The sequence below is a fragment of the Cydia pomonella genome, chromosome 12, assembly GCF_033807575.1.
Source record: "Cydia pomonella isolate Wapato2018A chromosome 12, ilCydPomo1, whole genome shotgun sequence".
Taxonomy (NCBI): Eukaryota; Metazoa; Arthropoda; class Insecta; order Lepidoptera; family Tortricidae; genus Cydia; species Cydia pomonella.
Genome location: NC_084714.1, coordinates 17,987,052 through 18,011,003, shown reverse-complemented (window position 1 = coordinate 18,011,003; position 23,952 = coordinate 17,987,052). Strand labels below are relative to the sequence as shown.

Sequence of the window (23,952 nt, the reverse complement as noted above, 5' to 3'; positions counted from 1 at the left end):
GTGCGTGAGTTACGCACAATATTGAGCTACTAGAATTTTAAGTTGCGGTTCACCGTTCGTTGGAAATAACGAGTTCCTTCTTGTTTTGAATATATTTAGAATAGTATTAAGGTTTTTTAAAGCAAATGTTGATGTATTATGAAGTCAATAAGCATATTTTTACAATATTTTCAAGCTTAGTATTTTTATGAAAAATGTTCCTTCGTTGTGGGAAACCGGTCGGGGCACAACGGAATGGTATGTATGCTGGTTTGTTATGACATTTTATAATTTAATGTAACATTTGTAACCTTTATACGTAGAAGCGCAATAAAGGACTACGAAGGCAGATAAAGAAAATAAAGGCAGTTGAATAAAAACTCTGATACGATTTATTCATTGAATATGATTTTCTGACGCAGAACATTTGGATATACTTTACCGCAATTTCAAAACGGAAAAGGTACTGGCCAATTTGTACCATACATTTTGTATTCCCTTACGAGTAACCAAAAAACTAGTTTACATTCCCACATGTCTCAAAAACCACAAACTATAATTGCGTAAACCTCCAGGGCTCAACTTTTCAGGTAAACCTCCCAAGCAGCTAATAAATAAATCGCAACTACTTTCTCCAAATCCCTTGAGAGCCTGAGAGGGGACGCCTGTTATCCGGAAATTCCGGATAGCTCGAGAGACGGCGACATTCATCCGGTTATTATCCGGATTAGGCCGGAATAAGAACATATTGGATGTGTGAGGTATGGTGCTAAGATTCCGGGATTCTGAGTTATGTGCTTGTGTGTTTATGGACGTGTTGTTGTGGTTAGAGATTAGGAATCGTACTCTGATTCTTAATATATGTTACGTTTATTAATAATAAATAAATAAAATTATAGAACATCTTTACACAAATTGACTAAGCTGCACAGAAAGCTCTTGCGTTGTGTTGTACAGTCAGCGTCAAATACTTCGTAGCAGTCAAAGTAGCCAAATAGTTCGGTACACCATATATTTAGTATAGTGTACCGAACTATTTGGCCACTTTGACTGCTACGAAGTATTTGACGCTGACTGTACAGTTATTTTTGTGTAATTATAAGTAATTTATTAAGTAAGCTTAATAAATTAGCGCGAGCGAGATAAACTAAGAGTATTTAAACATCAATGTCAAATCAGTCATATTTCCATGCCATGCTATTTTAATTATACATATAAACTCAGCTGAATAAAGAAAATATCAACTGCAAACAGTGCTAATGTCATATCCCATCTTACCCAGACTTGGTTACTACTGGGCATAAACGACCTTCCCAGTTTATTTGATTTCATAAATAATAATTCATGTCAGAAAAACAACGAATATATTATTAAATATTTTATTATTCAATGCCAATACACTAAGCAGAAACCCACGTTCCTGCTCAGAATGGATGGAATATTTACCCAACTTACACAGTAATAGCGGGACAGGAAGCAAGCGTTTTCTGGCCGGCCCGACGGGCACTTTGACGGCTAATGTATCCAAAGTGTCAGGAATGAGCGATTTGTTTCCCAATTTTTACTGATTGAGGTTTTGATGTTTATTATCAAAGGTGATTGATGAATGTGTAATTTTTTTGTGTTTCTTTGGAGCTATTTACGAGTTTTACTAGCAAGTTTTATTAAGAGAATTTTCTTAGTATCAAGGGGCATTTTAATTTTAATAATCTGACTTTGAATAGATATTCTCAGTACACCTCGCGCGCACTTATATATTTTTTATTTATTTTATTATTCAAATCAGTTACACAGCATTACACTATTACTATCAAGGCACTGCGAAATACAAAACATAGAGAAAACACAATTAATAACAAAATAGAATTTAAACACTGAATTTGGCCGACGACGTAACAGCGTGGCTCCGTAGCGTCGTCTGACTCGGCGTAGGATGCGGCAGGTTGCCACGGAACCGCCGAAACACCACACCCTTCGGCCAGAAGTCCGCGCTTGTGATGATGTCCAGGAGGCCTACCGCGAAAACCGAAATTCGCAAATTGTGGGGATCCTTCTCTTTTACTCTCACTAAGATGAAATTAGAGTGACAGAGAAAAATGCTCGCATTTGACGAACTTCGATTTTCGCGGTTATAGCCCTGCAGACATAAATGTATGTGAGCTGTATTGAGAGTAATATCCAATCCGGATCAGATGTTTAAAGTTAGAATACTGCTCCATGTTACTAGTGGAGGATGACATTGTCATCATTCACTTGCTTTTTGGCAGTAAATTGTCTTTATTTATTTACAATAACAATATACATAATGGATATATACAGAGACACCTAACCCAGTCATTTGAGGTCGGCGCAACATGTCTCTCATACCTCGCTGTCGAATTAAATACTTAATACTTTTGTTAATTTAAATAAAGTGATGACCATTACTAGCCTACAATACATACTTACATATACATATGTTTCACTCTTGACCTTATCTCACAAGAGTTTTGGGGTCTGTAGCCACCACGTCGGTTCTGTGCATATTGAAGACTTCACATACACCTTCACGCTACAATAATTGGTCATAATTAATTCATAAAACAATCCGAACTCTCTGAACTCTCTCGCACAATTTTCAGTTTTTTTTATATATTACGTCGATGGCAAACAAGCATACGGCCTGCCTGATGGTAAGCAGTCTCCATAGCCTATTTACGCCTGCAACACCAGAGGAGCTACATGCGCGTTGCCGACCCTAACACTCCGCACCCTCGTTGAGCTCTGGCAACCTTACTCACCGGCAGCAACACAACACTAAAAGTAGGGTCTAGTGTTATTTGGCTGCGGTTTTCTGTAAGGTAGAGGTACTTCCCCAATTGGGCTCTGCTCTAGATGGTATGACATCCGCTCTGCTATGCCCTACCATACAAAGCGAGATAACATTCATAATGCCCATACTTCTCTTGTTGAGTTTGAACAATCAAAGTATACAATTATTCACATTATTTTCAATAGATTAAGGGGAAATATGTATACATATTTATGACCCTTAATGAACCCACCGGATAATTAATGAACCGCGCTGGACAGCAATTCCAATACGTTGCGCGAGGTAAGAGCCAGCCCTCCTGTCACCAGTAGCCTCCATGAGGCGCTTTGCCAATTCATTAAAAATGCTGTGGGTACCAGGTCCCCGCGGTTCGAGGGTTTCCAACCCTTAACGGCTCAAGCATACAGCCAGAATATTTGTGCCGCTTGAGGTATTCAGCCGCGTTGGCGGCACCACCAACTCTGTTTGACGTTCCTGGAAGATATGTATCAATAATTTATTGTAACTCAAGATAATTGAACTTTTTATAACTCAACTCAACTATTTTAGAACTCAAGATAATTTAACTCAAGAAAATTGAAGCCTACTATCGCTTCAAAACCGTTACATTATTTCGTTCGTTCATAACCGGTAAATTGATGGAACGTGAACTAAAAAAAATATCTCTCTTCTTTCGTTCGTTCACGAAGAAAGTATATAATACCGGTTGAATTCACGATGTTTGAAACCGAAAGCAATACTTGCTTGTTCTATCTTGATTTGACATATTCAATGTAACTGGTTAAATTCGTTCTACAAAAACAAACGACGAACTAATTTGGCATAAACTCGTATGCATCTGAACATCTTTAATCGGTAACCGCAAACGGAATCTAAATAATTTTCGTTCAACGAAACCAGTTTGAAAAATAATACCTACGCTTTCCGAGTCCTGGCTTGTACTTAGGCTACAATGTTTGTGTGTGTTATGACTTAGCTCTAAGTAGAGAAAGTAGAATGCAGAAAAACGTTTCCTACGTAAAGATAAGTTCAGTACCTCTAGTGTAAATAAATTCGATTTCCAAACGTGACGTACGCGTTTGCGTTTAGTCTCATTTTGTATTGGATTTCGAAAGAGCGCGCCAAGCGGGACGTTTTGGAACCTCAAAATCCTATACAAAATGAGACTTAACGCAAACGCGTTCGTCACGTTATGATGTCGATCAAAGTTACACTAGGGGTAGAGATAGCGAATGAAAATGTTAGTTCACTCCTAGTGGATTACTTAGCTCAGGTAATATTACTTAACTAAACGAGTGTTGCTTTTAACGATTTGACATATCGTGAGCACTTTCATTATAGACAAACGTAGGTTGGGAAATAAATCAGTATGGGAAAGTCTTTATGAGGAAGGAGTACGACCGCTTATGTTACAACAACGTTATATGTAGCAGGTAGGCCTTGGCGGACTTTCTCTGATCAAATCGGGGAAATCCTGAAGAAAGGCCAGGTCAAAAGCATCTTAAACCCGCGAGCGTGTATGATGAATGTTATGAAAGTGAAGGAAGCGAAAGAGATTTGTCCGGATCGTAGTAAGTAGAAACTCTCTGCCTACCCCTCAAGGAAATAGACGTGATTATATGTAAAATAAAATTGAAATGTGGTGTACATTTATTTATTTAAACTTTATTGCACAAAATATATACAACAATGTACAAATAGCGGACCTAATGCCAGATGGCATTCTCTACCAGTCAACCATAGGGCCAAACCGAGACACTTACAATATATATATGCCCCTTCGTTTGATTTATTTAGATTTTTTATTATGAAGAAGCGGCCATACACTATCCTCTTAAAGTGCATTAGGTACAGAAAACGGATTTAAAAAAAGTTGTAGAGCTTTTTTGGATCACAATGCGGCTGCCAAAAATTTGGCTTGAGGCTTGTATCGATTCAAATCCTGAGACTTTGACTTTCGCTTAATAGAAAAAAAAACACGAACATAGGTCTAAACTTCATTAAAAAATTTGTGACTAACTATGCACAAAGGCTAAAATATGAAATTTGCTTCTATAAATCGACAATATTAAGTTTGAGGGAACGTATCGATTACTTTTTGATATATTACAAACTACAAAAAATTTAAATACTAAAAAATGATATTCGCGCTCCCAGGCACGTACTTCCTCACGCTAACTCCCAGTCAGAGTGAGAGAAAAGCACAAACTCACTGCACCTTAAACTATAACCGATTGTTCAGTACGAAAACAGCGCGAATTTTGACTATTACTATAGTTCAGAGACAACAAAAATATGAATGTTTGCTAATGCGTTATTCCCTCTGACTGTTTAACTACTGAGTAACTTCACCGAATTATGTTACCACACAAAAACACACAGCAATATTTTGCCACTCCTTACTAGCATAACTTGAACTCCAACATTAAGGGCCACTTGCACCGTCCCACTAACCGGTTAACCGGTTAAACTCTTAACCCAGTGTCAAATTATACTGGTAACCATAGTAACTCCGGGTTTAACTGATTAACCCCGAGTTAGTGGGATCATACTATGTAAGTACTCGTTCATACAAAATAAGAAAATATTTTTTCGCTTCTAAATATTTTCCATTCTCCATGATTTTTTAGTATGTTATTGAAACAATGAAAAACTTGGTTTCTAGATTTCCTTATTTTCAAAATTTACTATACTTTTTTTAAGCGGAAACTATAAACCTAGAATATATTATGCTGAAGCGATCGAGAGTTCTTATATTCTTCCCTCTTAAAACGACTACCCTTACCCAAAGGTCAATTTACGCTTGTCTGTCTTCACCGTGGAAGATTGTGTTGTGAGTTGTGCAGAAATTAGGCCTTTTAATTAAAATATTCCGATCTCTATAGCGTAGTGGATAATTACAGGGAGGACTCGCTGGAGCCCTTTTGATGAAAATACGGAGGTTTAAATAAAGTACGCATACCTAGGTAATTAACTAACTAAGTACTTATTAACATAATTGCGAGATAATTTGGCTACATTGTTTATATGTTAGTTTAATTTATAAATGTACGGTCACATACTTTAATTGAGAGGCTAGTGGATTCGCGTCCAATGTGAAGACCGCTACAGAATCTGAACTAGTTTTTGTACTGTACTGTTAAGTTGAAGCGACCATTATTAAAACAAAAATTTAATTAAATTGTTTAATTGATTTAAAAAAAAAAACATTAAATATAAGGTTGCTGCTTGCAGCAATCAGCCACTGCCTCTTATTTTAATTCGGAACGAGATTACTTCTTATCCACTCATAATTTTACGAAAAAAATATTGGAAACAAAACAATTTTTTCATGTCTCCTATTTCGGAGAGTTCAACTTTCATAGGTTGATAAAAAATTGCATTAAAATTTGTACTTCGAGGAACGCTTAAAATACATATGCCATATACATAAACTACTGCATTTTCAGACAATGTATTATCGAATTAATTGTCAGTTGCATTGCATTATCAAAACAAAATATTTTGTCGCTTAAGAGAATTAGGGACTGGAATTGGCGCTAAAACCATAGACAATCCGATCTTAAATTAGGATGTGTCTGAAACGGCCCTAATGTATACGTGCCTTAAAAAAAGTGACACTGAATGAATGAATGTAATTATAATATTTAAAACATTAATCGTCATGTATATTAACTTTTAACAAATATTTATATTTTGTTACATTTAAATATTATTAATATAAGTAACATAATTTTTATACACAATAATAAACAGTTGGGCTATAGCTACATAACAAAAACTAATTAAGAAAGGCGAGAATGGGTATTGGGACTAAATAAATTGTTAATAATTTAATGTTCCAAAAAATATACCTATGATTTTATTTATTTATTTACACCTACATATCTTGTGTTTGACTTTCCGCATAGTCGAAATGAAAAGTAGAGTGTTTAACTCGAGTAAAAGTAACAATCTTAGGGCCGCTTGTACCACTCACTAACCCAGGCTTAACCGGTTAAACCTGGAGTTACCTTGGTTACCAGTACAATCTGATTTGGGTTAACGGTTTAACCGGTTAACCCCAGGTTAGTGGCATGGGGCAAGTGGCCTTAATTTTCGAAATTCAGGTTCACTTTTCAACCTTGGTTCAACAATCTACTATTTCAAGTTACTGTTTTTAAGCGTTTGAATTATGTTGAGGTTTATAAAACATTGATAATGTGAAATTGGAGATGGGTGGCGCAGATAGATTACTTAAGATTTTTTTTCTAATATTTTATATACTACGCAGCTTATTTTATTGTTAATTCAATGGATATTTGTTTATTAGTAAAATTATTTTTTTCAATTGTTCTATTTGACGAAATTTGGCGCCAACGGCAATGTTCCCGTCGTTAAATACTTTTTCATCACACTTGCTCGAAAAAGGTCTTATTTCGTGCAGGTGAAGGCCTACATTGTTCCCGGGGGAGTTATGGAATGTGACACTCTACTACTAGGGAGTTATAGCTTTTTATTATTAAGTCAACAATTTAACAGTTTTGAGTAAAATACTTGTTAAATGTCAAGGTCATATGAGTTTACTTTTAAAAATGTTTAATTTGATTTATTTTTACACAATTTTCAACCGTAGCTGAACGCTGCATGGGTCTGTGCCTTCGATGCCTAATCTGTCAAAAAATGACAAAATAGCGGACGAATGTGTGAAGTGCCACCGTATTAACGAATTAATTCGCTTAAATTTTAGTTTTTTCTTCGCATGTATGATAAAAAACATTGTTGCCTGCGGCTGTCTTGAGTTAATCCCCTCACTTGCAAAATTTCTCTTACCTTCCTCGTTACACAATGTACTATTGTCTACCCTGATGATCAATGAACTGCAAAATACATAACGGGGTTTGGCCATGACCTACAGCACTATAATATCCGCAAATCAAACTGACGACCGCGGTCGTAAAACTTCTCACTCACGCTTACGTCGTCATGGCAAGAGTGAGAGAGATAGTATATGACCTCGGTCGTTAGTTAGGTCTGCGGATAGTGTAGCCAGTGAGCGATGGTACCCCGCGGGATAAAACAATTCTTATTTTCATCAGCGAATGGTCCCAAGGGGGTTAATGAAATAACGCGAACGCAACTAATTTAATATTGCTTTCCTTGGCTTGCTGGTTTACGTGCTTTATTGTTATTTGTTTTTCTTCATTTATGATCGGTACCTACATACCTGGAAGAAGTGCCGGTGGCCTATCGGTAAGAGCGGTATAAAATTATTCCGCTTTCGAAGTTACGCCAATGCACCCTACTCGGTCTCATTTTGTTTATTGAAATATATAAAAAAAAACATTTATTTCGAATAACATCAATTTCGTATCCACGTGCATTTACCAAATAGAAATAACATTTTATAAACGGTTTCCATTTCCATGAAACACGGTCTCAATTAAACGTATGTATCCGGATGGGATGTCCCTGTTTCCGTGTAGTATATGTCGGGGGCTAGTTTGGGATGCAACGTGTGTAAACACACTAGCCCCGTCACATCTCCGTGAGGGAAGCCACAGCGGCAGAGGCGGTGAAGAAAGCCAAGGTAAGAATATACAAGGGTCTCGGCGCCGAGTATAATTTGTTTCCATTCGGCATCGAGACCCTTGGTCCGTGGGGCCCTGGCGCCCCCAGTCTCTTCAAAGACCTGTCGAAGAGACTCAGAGACGCCACAGGAGATCGAAGTGCTGGTAGCTTCCTTGCTCAACGCATCAGTCTAACGATCCAGCGAGGAAATGCTGCCAGCGTCTCCGGTACTATACCGCAGGGGCCATTTTTAAAATTATTTGTGTTTTATTTTTTTGTTTTATTTTAGATCGAGTTTAGTAATATTTTAGTTTTAGTTTACTTAAAGTTTTTATTATTAATTCTAATATTATATTATTACCCATTAAACGTATGATACGTATATTTTTTTTAAAGTATACTCATTTTGTAGATATTTTCATTTGAAACTTGCATATTTATTCTCATGAATAAATACCCATATCATAATTTGGACTCTGTACATATAGTGCTAATGTTAAAATTACATAGTTTGATGATGACGTCACCCGTCACTGTTAGTGTGGTAAAACACCCGCAGGATCATTAACGACGACATAACTTGCATATAAGAGCACTTATAGATATGTTGAGCACTATTTAGCATAATGTGCCTGGAAATAATCAATATAAGCATACCTAATATTAAAGATAATTTGAAATAGAGGTGGATTGTCAAATAAAATTTTATAGCCGCAGTAAATTTACTGCCATCTTTCGACACATGATTAAAACTTTTAGAACGCCATTTGACTTTGACCCTTATTTTTTCACTGATATGTGTTAAATTTGTTAAATATTAAAAAGTAGCGCCATCGCTCGAAACCATGCCGCCATACCTTTGGCCTTTGATCTATTAGATGGTGCTCTAAAAGTTTTAATCATGTGTCGAAAGATGGCAGTGGCTACAAAGTTTTCTTTGACAATCCACCTCTATTTCAAATTCTCTTTTCTACGAGTATTATACTTACAGTATATAATACCTACCTAAAACAGTTCCGATACTACTGACAAACCTACAGAATACACAACTTACAGTCTTTTTAGGGTTCCGTAGCCAAATGGCAAAAAACGGAACCCTTATAGATTCGTCATGTCCGTCTGTCTGTCCGATTCTGTCACAGCCACTTTTTTCCGAAACTATAAGAGCTGTACTGTTCAAACTTAGTAAGTGGATGTATTCTATGAACCGCATTAAGATTTTCACACAAAAATAGAAAAAAAACAATAAATTTTGGGGGTTCCCCATACTTAGAACTGAAACTCAAAAAATATTTTTTCATCAAACCCATACGTGTGGGGTATCTATGGATAGGTCTTCAAAAATGATATTGAGGTTTCTAATATCATTTTTTTCTAAACTGAATAGTTTGCGCGAGAGACACTTCCAAAGTGGTAAAAAGTGTGTCCCCCCCCCCCGTAACTTCTAAAATAACAGAATGAAAAATCTAAAAAAAATATATGATATACATTGCCATGTAAACTTCCACCAAAAATTGGTTTGAACGAGATCTAGTAAGTAGTTTTTTTTTAAAACGTCATGAAATTAAAAAAAAAAAAATTTTTTCATCATACCCATACGTGTGGGGTATCTATGGATAGGTCTTCAAAAATGATATTAAGGTTTCTAATATAATTTTTTTCTAAACTGAATAGTTTGCGCGAGAGAACCTTCCAAAGTGAGAAAAAGTGTGTCCCCCCCCCCCCCTGTAACTTCTAAAATAACAGGATGAAAAATCTAAAAAAAATATATGATATATATTACCATGCAAACTTCCACCGAAAATTGGTTTGAACGAGATGTAGTGAGTAGTTTTTTTTTTAATACGTCATAAAATTTAAAAAAAATTTTTTTCATCTAACATATACGTGTGGGGTATCTATGGATAGGTTTTCAAAAATGATATTTAGGTTCCTAATATCATTTTTTTCTAAACTTAATAGTTTCCGCGAGAGACACTTCCAAAGTGGTAAAATGTGTGTCCAAAGTGGTAAAATGTTGAACAAGATCTAATAAGATTTTTTTTAATACGTCTTAAATTGTACGGAACCCTTCATGCGCGAGTCCGACTCGCACTTGGCCGCTTTTTTTTCTAATACCACGTCGGGGGCAAACAAGTATACGGTCCGCCTGATGGTAAGTGATCAGCGTAGCCTATACACGCCTGCAACTCCAGGGTCCAGTCTACACCGTTAAAGATAAATATTTCGAAATTAGAAACACAAATTATTCAAATGATGAAAAGCTCGGGTATAAGAAAGGTTTTTATTTATTAGAAAATTTGGTTAAAGTGAGCCTCTGCTCACTTCCATAAAACTAGACTTCCATAGAAATTCCATAAAATATTGTAGGGCAAATAAGAAAAATGAGTACTATGCAAAATTGAAAAAACAAAACCCTTTCGTTCCCAGAAATTTCTCGAGTAAGTTGCCCATAATAACTCACTAACAATCCTAATGTACCGTTCGTGGCGGGATTTATTTTTCAATTTTCCGCCCTTGGGTTTGCCTGAGCGGTCCATTTGTTACCCTTTTCAACTTCATGTAACAGGTTCTGTGAAGAATTCCTAATAGTCCAAGATCCCAGAACTGCCAGACCTTACTTATTTTCTCATGAATAAAATGTATGGGATAATATAGTGTTAGTATGTACTTTTAATATCTGCATACTTGCTATATTGGCCCGACGGCCATTTGTCCGGTACAAGGTGCTAAAGGTTGGTAAAAATAATACTAACTTTTCTTAATATTTTCATGGCTGATTTTTATGTATGTTTTAGAAAATATTGTTAAAAATTGACAATCAACATTCCCAGACCATTTCCGCCAGCGGTAACTTTAACTAGATGCTTTAAAGCTGTTAAAAAGATATTAAATAATAAATAAATATTATAGGACATTATTACACAAATTGACTAAGTCCCACAGTAAGCTCAATAAGGCTTGTGTTGTAGGTACTCGTACCTAGACAACGATATATATAATATATAATTATAAATACTTAAATACATAGAAAACACCCATGACTCAGGAACAAAATATCCATGCTCATCACACGAATAAATGCCCTTACCAGGATTTGAACCCGCGACCATCAGCTTCATAGGCAGGGTCACTACCCACTACGCCAAACCGGTCGTATTGTAACTTTACTTATATTCCCACTCTTGATTTTCACACAGACACACATATAAACTTTATGTGGGTCTGGGGGATGGCTGGGCCCCTCCAATTGGTGTGGCTACTTACAAAATAGTTCCCTGAGTATCATATATACAAATCAAGAGTGAAAATATAAGTATAGTTACTATATTTTTTGACAGCTTTAAAGCGTCTGGTAAAAGTTATCGCTGGTGGAAATGGTCTGGCAATGTTAATTATCAATTTTTAACAATATTTTCTAAAACATACATAAAAATCAGCCATGAGAATTTAAGAAAAGTTTGTCATATTTTTACCTACCTTTAACACCTTGTACCGGACAAATGGCCGTCGGGCTAATATAGCAAGTATACAGACATTAAAAACACATACTAATACTATATTATCCCATACACTTTAGTCATGAGAAAATAAGTAAGGTCTGGCGGCTTTGGGATCTTGCTCGATAATACCGTTTTGCGATCCAGGTTTGACACGACAAAAACTAAATTCTCAAAGTCAGTTCCTAAAGGTAATTGATTTTCGCTCTGAAAAACGTTTCAAAGTTACAGTTTTTATTCCATTATTAAATGTAATTATCAAAAGAGGTAACAATAATAAATAGCATTTAAGTGCATAAAATTATATTACGTACATATGGTTTACAACGGTTTTTCGCACATACATCATGGTACATGGTTTTTCTTTCGAACACGAAATATAATTATAAGAACAAAAAATAAAATAAAAATCAGACCCACAACATAAGCCTTACTGAGCTTACTGTTGGACTAAGTTGATCTGTGTAAAAGTTTCCTATAATATATACATATTTTTTAACTAAACGTAGTTTTACGGAACCCTCTGGACGCAATCTAATTCTGACTTTACTGATTTATTTTCACTCTGTTGAATAATTTTGCTCGGAAATTAATTTCATTCTTCCATTTTATGGTTCTCCGGTTCAACCGCAGGGTAAAATCAATCAATTTACAAGTTTTTTACGGATAAGTTATACTTATAATAAATACAAAAGGTTTGTGTGGTACAAAACGATGCAATCGGAACCTCCTCATATACCTTGGTTTACTAAAAGTAATTTAAAAAGTAGACAGTTAATTAAGATAGGTTTAAGATTGCGTTCCGGGCATAATCTGTCAAAAAAGTTTGCTTATTTGATGAAAAAAGAACCATCCCCAAATTGCGGAGTTGGCGGTTCTATTGAAGATGTGCAACATATATTGACGGAATATGCACAGAATGAAAGCGATAGACAAGCGTTACTAACTGCCCTCAAGGTAAATGGTTTGGATATAGGTGCTTTTCAGAGCATCTTAACTGTACCGACATCAGACGAGGCTAAAAAGATATTTTTATATGTTATAGATTTTTTTTAAACGGTACAAGTCCCATAAGTAGACATGTAAGAATACTAGAATAAGGTACGATGGGGCTGGAATCATTAACTGATTTAAGTCCCTAAATAATAAATAGAAAAAAATTATACAAACGGTTTATTTCGTCATCTATGTTGCCATTTAGGATTCAAGATTGAGATTACCTACTGTTTCTGTTTTGTTTCCCTTATAAGGATGACTCAAACTAAACCGTGCCGTACATATACACACACACACACACACACGTATACACACGTAATTTTCTACGACGGCTGATCGGTGATCACGTGTTGCTTTCCGTAGAAAAATCCATAGAATCTCCGGCCCGGCCAGCCTCGGCCCGGTCTAGCGTGTTCATACAACGTCGTGTATCTTGTATATATGCGAACCGAATGTTGGATTTAAGTATAAATAGTCGATTCTGACTTGTACGGCTATCACGTGAAGTGTCAACTTGTGGTACGGCTGCCGACTATGCAAATACACACAGAGTTTTTTAACCAAAATCATTCGCCTGCAAACAATACAATACGAGTACACCTTCTCGCAAATCGCCAGCGGAGGAAAGACGTCAGTAAGAAGTAAAATGATAGCTAAGATAATATTTCCCGAATTGATTAAGCTTGCGTACATTATTGATGTCCCCGGAGGGACAGGCCAGGAAACGGTCCGATTCACTGAATTTTTGACGATGATCGAAAATGCCCGTTACTATGAGGAAGAGTTGCGTTGTGTACTTTGGTGGGTTTATAAGGTGTCCGAAAACTTTTTATTTTTTTATTAGGCGTTGAAAATTTACGGGCTGAGTAGGTCATATTGAGCAACTTTTACTATGGAACCAATCCCGGAATCGCGAAAAATTTTTTACCCTCCCGTAGAAAATGTCAAGGTCAGACAGCCAAAATGTATGAAATAGGCAATTTTTTTCTCGTGCTTTCGGAACTCGTAAATTGTTGCAGGTGACTAAATAAACACCCTGTGTATTATTAATGCCGAGCGACAGGCCGGAAAGTGGTCCGTTCCACTGAATCTTTGAAGATGATCGACAATGAGCTGCCCGTTAATCAAGAAATGTTTACTGCACGAAAACACAAATAGCTGTTCATTACATAGCATCATTGCAAACATAACTAGTTTTTGACCGCGTCTTTGTAGTTTGTCTGCGTTAATGGACGATGATGACGTTTGATTAAAACTATCCTATGTACTTTCTCGGTCCTTAAACTATTTCCATATAAGGCTGTACCCGACGCCAACGGCCTCGCGCGTTTGGGCGCAACTCATACCCCTCACCGTTCCACCCGCTGCAAAAGATCGAACGGGCAGAAGTATGCGTTCGAAATAGAATTTCGCTTGCAAAGCGCGCAACGTAGCACAGGTCCGTCTAGCAACATGACTTGCTCCGCACAGACTATACGGACGAGAGCGGGGCAAAGGTAGGAACTTAGGTGGGATTAAGGCTTATGTTTTTAGGAATTGTATTTGTTTAAGAAAGAATACCAAATCATTTTATAGTGTTTTGTGAGAAAGATTTTAAAGTTTCATATATTTTCGGATAAAAGTTGCAGTAGTACTAAGGTCACAACTGAAAAAAAATAGGGACGATTTCAAGATTTTTTTCTTCACTTATTTAAATTAAAATATATTTTCAGAAAAACCATATCATTTATCATATCCTGTAGATTGTTATATATATGTTTCCGCTCACAAAGCGCCATATTTAATATAAAAAAAATGGTTCAGAGTAATTCAGTTTTACGGTAGGTATTTTGCGGGAGGAGTAGCCTTACAGATATAAAAACAGGCAGAGTGACTTTCATATTTATCTCCGCCGTTTCAAGGCTTGGTTAAAAATGCATTCTTTTGTCCGGATGTTTTTCTCTGCAGGTCGCATTTCGCAATCACTTTGTGAGCAGGTTCGGTAGTTAAGATAGATTTTTCTGTCCTTTAGGTAATTTCTTGGAAAGTGTTCAAAATTGTGCTTGTGCCAGTAGGTCTATGCTACTAAAGACCATTGTGAGTTCGCTGTAATAACGACTCAACGAAATAAGTATTTTTATTTTTACATTTAGGGTTCTGTACCTCAAAAGGGAAAAACGGAACTCTTATAGGATCGCATTGTTGTCCGTCCGTTAGTCCCCCCGTCCGACCGTCTGTCCGCTAAGACCCTATCTCGGGAACACGTGGAGTGTCGTGGAGGTATCGAGTTGAAATTTAAATAATATACTCAGATCTACAACCGCTTGAAACTGTGAAAAATCAAACTTCTAAGTTAGCATAAAAAAATACAGCCGTTAAGGCTGCAAAAAAGGCCTTTTTATATATGGCTCCGATTGCAAAGTCATGATTGGTCACAAAACAACAAAATACCACTACCATTCTAGTCCAACTTTTAAATTACTAAAGTTTGTAACATTGTAACATATATACTTTTTCAACGGGGTTAAAGAAACAATTTCGCTTTACATGCAATGTACGATTAATGCAAAATGTTAGTAAACATTTACCTAAGTAAATTTTTCGTGCTGTATTACCGTCAGCAAAAACTCAGAAACAACCCTCTTAACTTTAATTTAATTAGGTTCATAATTATTATTCATTATGAGATTAATTAAAAGGATAAACTTAAGTGCGACTCGTACTTGAAAATAAAATTTTGTCTAATTTTATCAAGTAATTGCGTTAACTGCGTGAAAAAACATATACTTCTTAAAAATGTTATTGTTGAAAATATATCTTTTAAGTCAAAAACTTGCGAACCGTAAAGAAAAAAGATACTACATGTGTAAAATCCTAAAAAGAAAAGAAAGTGGCAGAGTACAGGTAAGGGATACCTAAGAATCTCACAATGTAGTAGCGTACTAAAACTATTTGTCCCGTAAAATGTAACTTCATTATCAAAGTAAATGCACCAGATTCCTTAAACACTACAACTTCTTCAGAAATGACTTCACAAACAGACCTCTTGGAACAATTTCATACTTGAAATGATTTCCCATCCTAGCTGTGCATTCTTTAAGAATACGCAAACGAGTCGGGTTATCGGGCGCCAGTGTCACGTGGTCTTGAGATCTGTTACTAAATACGAACTCCAGCATGTATGTAGGCGAAGATATGGCATTTTGCCTATACTTCGCCTACTACCTTTGGAGTGAGAGAAATTTAGACCTTAAGTTATCTTTAACGATAGTCCTATATAGATTACAATACACTACAATACAAATATTCTTTATTGCACACCTCAATACAGAAACAATACAAATAATACAGTTAGTTTAGTCTCAATTGTTAGCTTAAAAATGTTTCGTTGTTAAAGTCTTAATTTAATTTTTTTTTAATTGTGTAATTAGTAATTGTTATAATATCGTCCTGTAATCTAGTATTAAGTTTCTTATGTTTTTTTTTACTTGTGTTTTGATTTTAGCACACTTGAAAGTTTATTCTAAGACGAAATGTATTTGTGTAATAATACAGCACATTAAGAAGAGGTAAATAACAGGCGGTCATTCTCTTCCAGACAATCTTTACGTACAGGAATTCAATAAATTTATGTCATGTCAGTAGGTGTTCTAGATGCAATAAAAGAAGTCCAGCATAGAATAAACACAAAACAAAACAAAGCAGATAAAGAGTGAAGATTAATGAGTCTCTTGAAATAATTAGGAAGTGGAGCGTGCATTAAGTTTATAGGCAGAGAATTCCATAGTCGAATAGCTTAAAAAGTGAAATAATTATTATAAAAGATAATAATAGATTTATTCGTCTTTTGATCTTAACAAGTCAAAATGTGTTTATATCTATGAGAAATGTTTAAAAATGTGCCAAAACTCAAGCGAAGTCACGGGGTTTTACGGCACTTTTATTTTCTTAGGTAAAGTGGTATTCAATGCCAAATCAGAATTTTTACAAAAAAAGAGCATGACGCTCATAGCAATGAGTTTGTAAAACTTGTACGAAATATTATTTAATATTTTCCAGTCACGTTTCTTTCAAGGAAAACATCGTGAAGAAACCTATAAGGCCCAGTTTCCACTAATTAAGGTGAACTTTACTAAATTATACTCCAATAAACAACAGGTTGCCAATCCTCTGCTCTGTTGACACTTTCTGTCAGATGAAAGTACTTGTAAAGTCAGTCGATGATGGTATTTTGGTGATAAATTCGTAATTGAAAAGTCTACCGGTTAGTCTGAGCCGTCCGACTCACCGAGTGACAAGAATAACTCCCCTGTTTGCTGCAAGTTCCACGACTACTTTACACTTTATCGTTACTCAAAACCATAAAGTCGTATCTCTATAGAAGTGTCATACTAACTTACGCCTGTTACAGATAAGAGACGGCAGTGTTGCAAACGACACTTGTCTCGATTTTCTTTGCTGACGCTATTCTTTGTTAATTGGTTTATGTTCGGAGTTTAATTTAAAATTTGCAATTAGTTTGAACTAGTTTCGGTAAAGCTACGATTTATTTTATAGGTATCGTTTATAACGTTTTTCGTTGGCTTCACTACTTTATTTATTTGTTTGTTTAATATTTGATTCAAATTCAATGTCAGTTATTGACACCTTTTTGGTGTCTAATTTCGTCTTTCGCCTATAGGTCCAAGGGCGTAGCCAGCCAGTGAACTAGGGGGGGGGGGGGGGGGGGCAAGTAGATATTACCGGAGGCCTAGTTGTGGAAGGGGGGGGGGCAGACGCCGCAGAGGGGCATACATTGTATGTAAAATTTAATTTAAATTATAAATAAATATTATATGACATTATTACACAAATTGACTAAGCCCCACAGTTAGCTCAAGAAGGCTTGTCTTGTGGGTACTCAGACAACGATATATAATATATAAATACATAGAAAACACCCAAGACTCAGAAACAAAATAAGTATCCGTGCTCATCAAACAAATAAATGCCCTAAGACTTGGCTAAGATAATTAAAATGATAAGATAATATTGATTATAAGACATAATTACCCAAAGTATCTCCTGAATGCAGCTTTTCGTAATTTATCGCTGTAATTTATAGATCGCTAACCTTACGTTTTGGTTGTCCATAATGCACATTTAACCCGGCATTTTAGATCTCAAGTGGTTATATTTTTGATTGCCTGTCTCTTTCGCACTTGTAAAATATTCATATACGTGATAGCATCCCTTTTACACACTTCAATTATTTTGAAGCGTAAACGTCATTCTAGATATGTAGTTTTTCCGAGTTTCCCAGCCACAAGTCTGAAACAAGCGAACGATGCAAATTGAATTTGGAATGCATTTCTTTTTCAACAACTGTTTTATTTTTACTGGCTGGATACAAATTGCCAACCGCATGTTCCCGTTGCTTCCAACAATTCGCCGGTCCAGCATATCTGTGTCTTCAAGGTCTATAACTAATGTATGTATCTGGAAAGCTCTGTTATACTGGTATATATTTGAGTTATTTACTTCGCCTGCATTTGGTTAGCTTCTGGAGTAACACCGTTCGAAAGGTTGAATCTTCGACTGTTTTTTATTCGACCGCATTGTAAGAATGTAATTATTTTGAATCTCTTGCGTTGGTGGCTTATTTTTACAAGCTTTTATGTAGTTTCACCTGTCCCGTTGTCTGTCTGTCTGTAATCAAATCTTGCAAGTTAAATTTGATACACTTCCCGGTTTCCGATTGAGCTGAAATTTTGCATGCATATGTAAGTCGGGTGACAATGCAATATTATGGCACCATCGAACTGATCTGATGACGGAGACAGAAGTTGGCCATAGGGACTTTGTGATAAAACAACGCAACCTAATGGTGTTTGGGGTTGTTATAATGTTTCAATGAGTATTAGTTGCCTGTGGAAAGAAAAATACAGTCAGCGATAAAAGTTTGTACCAAAAATGAAATTTTTGCCAATAACTTATTTTCTATTTAGTCTGTTATTATTTTTATAATAGTTTGCGATTAATAGTCCGAATACATTGGCAGATTTTGTCGCATCGACGTGGATGCAATGGCCGTTAGTGGATCAACAAAGGTTTTTCTTCGCCCCAATGGCGAGAATTTCGTTCATCAACGAATCGACTGAAGTCGAAATGAGCATCGTCACTCATAATGATTTTTTGAATACATTTTCTTATGGCGTGGTTCATAAACGCACTACAAACCTCAATTAGCTATTAATAGTTTGTATTAATCTGTCACATATTTGTAAGAAATAATAAAACATAAATTAACGAATTGAGGTTTGTAAAGTTTTATGAATATGGGGGTTATACGTTCCGTAATACATGCTTGGGTTCGATAGAATGTTTTGATGTTCGTATTAAAAGCTTGGTAGCAAATTATCGGTATCTACATAAAATAATAGGAATAAAAGTTGTATATTTTTGAAAAAATAAAAAAAGCATATTCGCGGTTTGCGGTTCTTTACAAATAAAGAGTTTTGGTACCAAAGTTTTTTAGGTTGAGATTACAAAGGAGGCCAAGCTAAAAGTATGCTAATGTTCTAATTATGCGTACTCATGCGTATGATAATAGGTTTTTTAAACCTGGTAGAGGGAAATCATAATATGATTTTTAAATGAATAGGTGCATACTCAAGTAGGATATTACATTAAAACATTGTGCAAAACGTCAATCGCAAAAAAATTGCAAATTAATCCATATATTTTCGTAATGTTTTCGATTTATTAGGAATCCTTCTTCAGGACGATTCTTAAAAATACATAAATTAAACGCGTAGAAATACAGGTGCATAAAAACATAATAAAATAGTTAAATTAAAAACTTCTCCAGCCTTTTTTTCGTCGTGTTTTTTCGTCACTCAGGTGTGAGACTGCTATTTTCATGTCCGCTGTTCTGGCAGGATCGTTATGTGACGTGAGGCATGAAAGGAGAACTATCTGGTCTTGAGTATACGTTTATTCTGTCTTAAATGACAAGTGTACATGCCGTAAGCTGTCCACGCGCGGGAGTGGGGTAAGGTGTAGTACACACACTAATATCACGACGTCCAGTCAGCGCTTCTCAGGCCTACCGCGGCCGCGTGATATTTAAATCAAATACTTATGAATAAAAAAATTGCCCTAGATCATGAGCGCTTGGTAGGGTGCCCAGAGGCTCGCCGCATTGTCCATCTGGATATTTATTTAAGCTTTATTGCACAAAAGAAAACATATCGTACAAAAGGCGGACTTAATGCCAAAAGGCATTATCTACCAGTCAACCTTGAGGTACTACTACATACCAATGCTGATATACGACATTTGTATACGTAAATGTATGTATGTAGTTGTATTACCAAATGGATATTTAAATGTGTTAATGTGACTCTGGTTTTCGCGTTCAGTCAACAGCAGATAAATCTAACCACCTTTGCCGCCTTATATACATAGCGGTCAGCCCGTCAGGTGCACGGGTCTTCGCAAATAAAATCGGCTACGCGAGCCACATCGAGCACACGAACATATTCAACAACGGAGCTGAAACCGTCGCCGTGGTCGAAACCGGCCGGGAGAGTATATATATAGTATACATAGCGGTCAGATAACTCCGCATACTGTACGCGTACATACAGATTTAATCTTGGATTAGAAACCGGCTTCCTCGAAGTTGCTTTGCTACAAGAATTGCAGAGAAAATCAGTCTTCCTCGTGGCTTTGCCACATGAATTTACTATAGAAACCTATTTCCTGTTGCATCAAACTAACGGTTAAGCTTTGTGTGTTTGAGAGCCTTGTGTCTGACACAACTGTGGATTTCAGGCACGAACAAAGGCTATATTTATACACGTGGCCTGCACGTAGCTTAGTGGCTTAGCATTCCCCGTTGTAGCATTTTTTATACGGCTCCAAAACGAGCACCCAGATTGAAACCATTGTCAATTGCAGCTTGATTAAAGGCGATTGATTGTTTCTGTATGTGCAATCCCAATTGCTTCTTATTGTTCTTTTTTCGTTTAACTAGACAGTCTTGAAGCTTTAGAATAATGAATGCATTGATTCAAATCGTGCATATCGTAGATACGTCTGCTTAACAATCGCCATTATGATCGTTCCGGGGACGTCTGACGTAGCCTTTAAACTTTCGGCTCGTAGCAACGAATTTCTTGAAACTTGTGACACATAATTTTATTCTTCAGTCAAAACAAAAATTGCGAGGAAATGAATTAATCTCAATAAGTCCTGGTAAACCCAGAGAGGTTGGATGATCTGATGGCAAGTCGCTTAGAAACCAATACCTCCGTGAATACATGCTTTTCTTCATAATTCAATAATCGCATATTTACAATACATTGCCAACTTCCCCTTTTGTTGCAGATGGTACACACAATGATGCCCATAGCCCGCTCCATAGCCCTGGCCATGTCTGCGGCCCTCACGATAGCCTACATGGGCCTCGCCCTCGGCCTCGGGCCTCATAACGCGGAGAACAAGTTTCATTTGCAGGTTTGTTGATGAGTTTTCTTTATCCCATCAATATCATACATATGAAAATTAATATTTTATTTGACGCGTTAAGGACCTCGCTGCCGAGACGATGCTAGGGCACCGTAGACGCAGCAAAACAAAAACGCAACGCATAAGTGTAAGGCCTGAGTGGACGCTCGAAGCAAAGCGATCAGCGGGCGTGCAGCGTGGCGTCGGGCTCATAAGCAGCGTGCACTAAGGTCGCTCCTATACGTTTGCATTTGTTTAATAGGCACGCCGAATGCCCCGCCCCGCTGCACGCCCAACTCAGGCGTCCACTAAGGCCTTAAACTAAGACGACGTATCACTGCTGCGTGTATGCTGACTACGTCAAGTTCCAGTGTAGTCGATCCTTTAGTTGTCGGTCAATGTTTGGGTCAATTCCTGGTGTTTTTGATTGGGCTCTTTGGTATGCTTATATTACTTATTCAAAAACATATATGTTAAAATGTAACTAGGTATAAGTTAAATGATCCTAAACCAATTCAAGACTTAAAAATTTACTTAGTTGTCGGCTTCATAGACGAAACGATTAAGATTTAAAGGCGTTGAAGTTTAGTAGAAGTGAAATTAAGGTATCGATGTACCGAGATCTTAGTTGGCGTCCTGCACGTAGGCGGCCAGGAGAGAGTGGTCGCTCACGGAGTCGACCGAGGCGGGACTCTGGGTTCGGCAGCACGACTGGCGACAAAGCAGCCCTATTTAGGATCGCTCTGCTTTCCACTGCACAGAGGAGCGGCCTAGAAAAGGTGGCCCAAACATAGCCCGTCTCATACAGAGCATCTTGGCGGTCCACCATTTTTAACCACATCAAATCGTTTGAGGAAAACCGCCTAAATGCCTTAGATACCAAACGCCAACAACGCAAAGAGAGACCGAAGGCCTCTTACACATATACATACAACGCGTCTGGTCAACTATATTGTAACACCTGCAAAAGAGTCTTTAAGACCAAGTTCGGCATGGCCAGCCACATTAGGGCCCATAATCGGCGTAATCCGTAATTGCTGAGGTCGCCGTCATCGAAATCGATGAGGAGGACTATATATATAATAACATACAAAATACTACCAAAAAAATTAATAGAAATAGATAGAAATTGAAGCTTGGATGAATAAGAAGCTATTGCAGAATAAATAAATAAAATAAAACCAAACCAATCTAAACTTGTACTATGGGTACTAAGTGGCGATATACATACTTATAGGTATAGATAAATAAATACTTAGAAACATAGATAACATTCATAACTTAGGAGCAGAATAATCGTGATGAACACACAATTAAATGCACTTACCAAGGTTCGACCTGGGACCTCCTGCTTCGTAGGCACTAGGCAGAGTCACTACCTACTGACTAGGCTAGAAGGCATAAAAATAAAGTATCGACCTCTAAAACTACACGTAAGTACACACTCTCAATACTTAAATATCTAGCGAAGCGGACACCTATTCAGCAACTAAGTTTCTAAAAAAGGTTCTAACTCTACGGAGTTCATATGCGTCATAATTACAAAAAGGAACCGTAATGGACTAGAGGCTTACGCCTTTTTTGACACCGGTCCAATATAAATAGGCCACTTTACGATATAAGCACCTAAACATCAAGGTCCCTTTTACTTAGGACTCAATATCGTTTAGTACCTTTTTCAAATAGGAAAGTAGTTGTGGATGCCCCATTTAACAAAGTTTGTTCAGGTCATTGATGAACAGAGGCTAACTGTGTTTAACGTCATGTTGAAAATGAAAATGAAAAATCGTTTAATGGTCACAATCATTGTGTTACAAATTGAGAAAGGGCTGGGACCTCCTAGTATAATAGGTAATTGTGACACGAGACCCCGCGCGTCCAGCAGCAAGTTAAGGGTATACAAACCAATAAAATACTCGTTAATTATGTACCTATAGAAATTAATAAATTAAATTATAATTAGATTAAAGATATAGTTAAGTTACAGTTCAATGCAATGTAATAATCTCAGAGTATAGGGGAAATCATTCTTTTAGTATACATCACGAAGGTTTTACATTAGGAAAATAATAGGCTATTTTATGTGTTATGTTAAATGTCTTATACCTTTAAAGCAATTCTTGTATATATTATATATCATCATCATCATTTTAGCCTCCAGCATGGGCCTCTCTTGGGGCCTGGGCTAGTCGCATCCAGAAGTGTCCCGCGATTTTTCGAATGTCATCCACCCAACGAGCCAACGGGCGTCAGGCGCCTCTTTCATCCGACAGCAAAATAATTTTAGAATCGACGTCCGCAATATACACACACTTTACATGTCATATATGACGAGTATATTATAAGGTCACACTTTTTTGTAAAACAATTTATAATAAAATAAAATACAAAAATAAAATATGCTTAGTTTAGTTTAAACAGATTTCATAGTGAATTTTTTCAGTCAACAGCGAAAAGTTCTAGTATGTAATTAAAATGAAAATTTGGATGAAGGTACACGCTTTTGCCGTCGACTATAACCATTTTGTTAAATCGTTCGGGAGGTTGTAACATGCAACTTCTGTTGAATATTCATGCGTTTGTACATTTTTGTTTGCACAGTTCTGCTAAGCTCTGATATGTACCTAGTACAGTACCTACCTA

General features: G+C 36.6%; 2 protein-coding genes across 4 annotated transcripts in view; one reads left to right on the top strand and one right to left on the bottom strand.

Annotated features, from left to right (window-relative positions):
* LOC133523759 (adenylate cyclase type 2-like) overlaps window positions 1-23,952 on the top strand; it is a 302,517-nt gene that overhangs the window by 107,602 nt on the left and 170,963 nt on the right. For all 3 annotated transcript variants that reach the window (XM_061859471.1, XM_061859470.1, XM_061859473.1), the window contains exon 4: window positions 21,190-21,318. In XM_061859471.1, the coding sequence (XP_061715455.1) occupies window positions 21,190-21,318 (129 nt within the window). The remainder of the gene's footprint in view (window positions 1-21,189; window positions 21,319-23,952) is intronic.
* Window positions 1-23,952, bottom strand: part of LOC133523760 (pre-mRNA-splicing factor ATP-dependent RNA helicase PRP16) — a 454,093-nt gene that overhangs the window by 285,288 nt on the left and 144,853 nt on the right. The window lies entirely within an intron of this gene.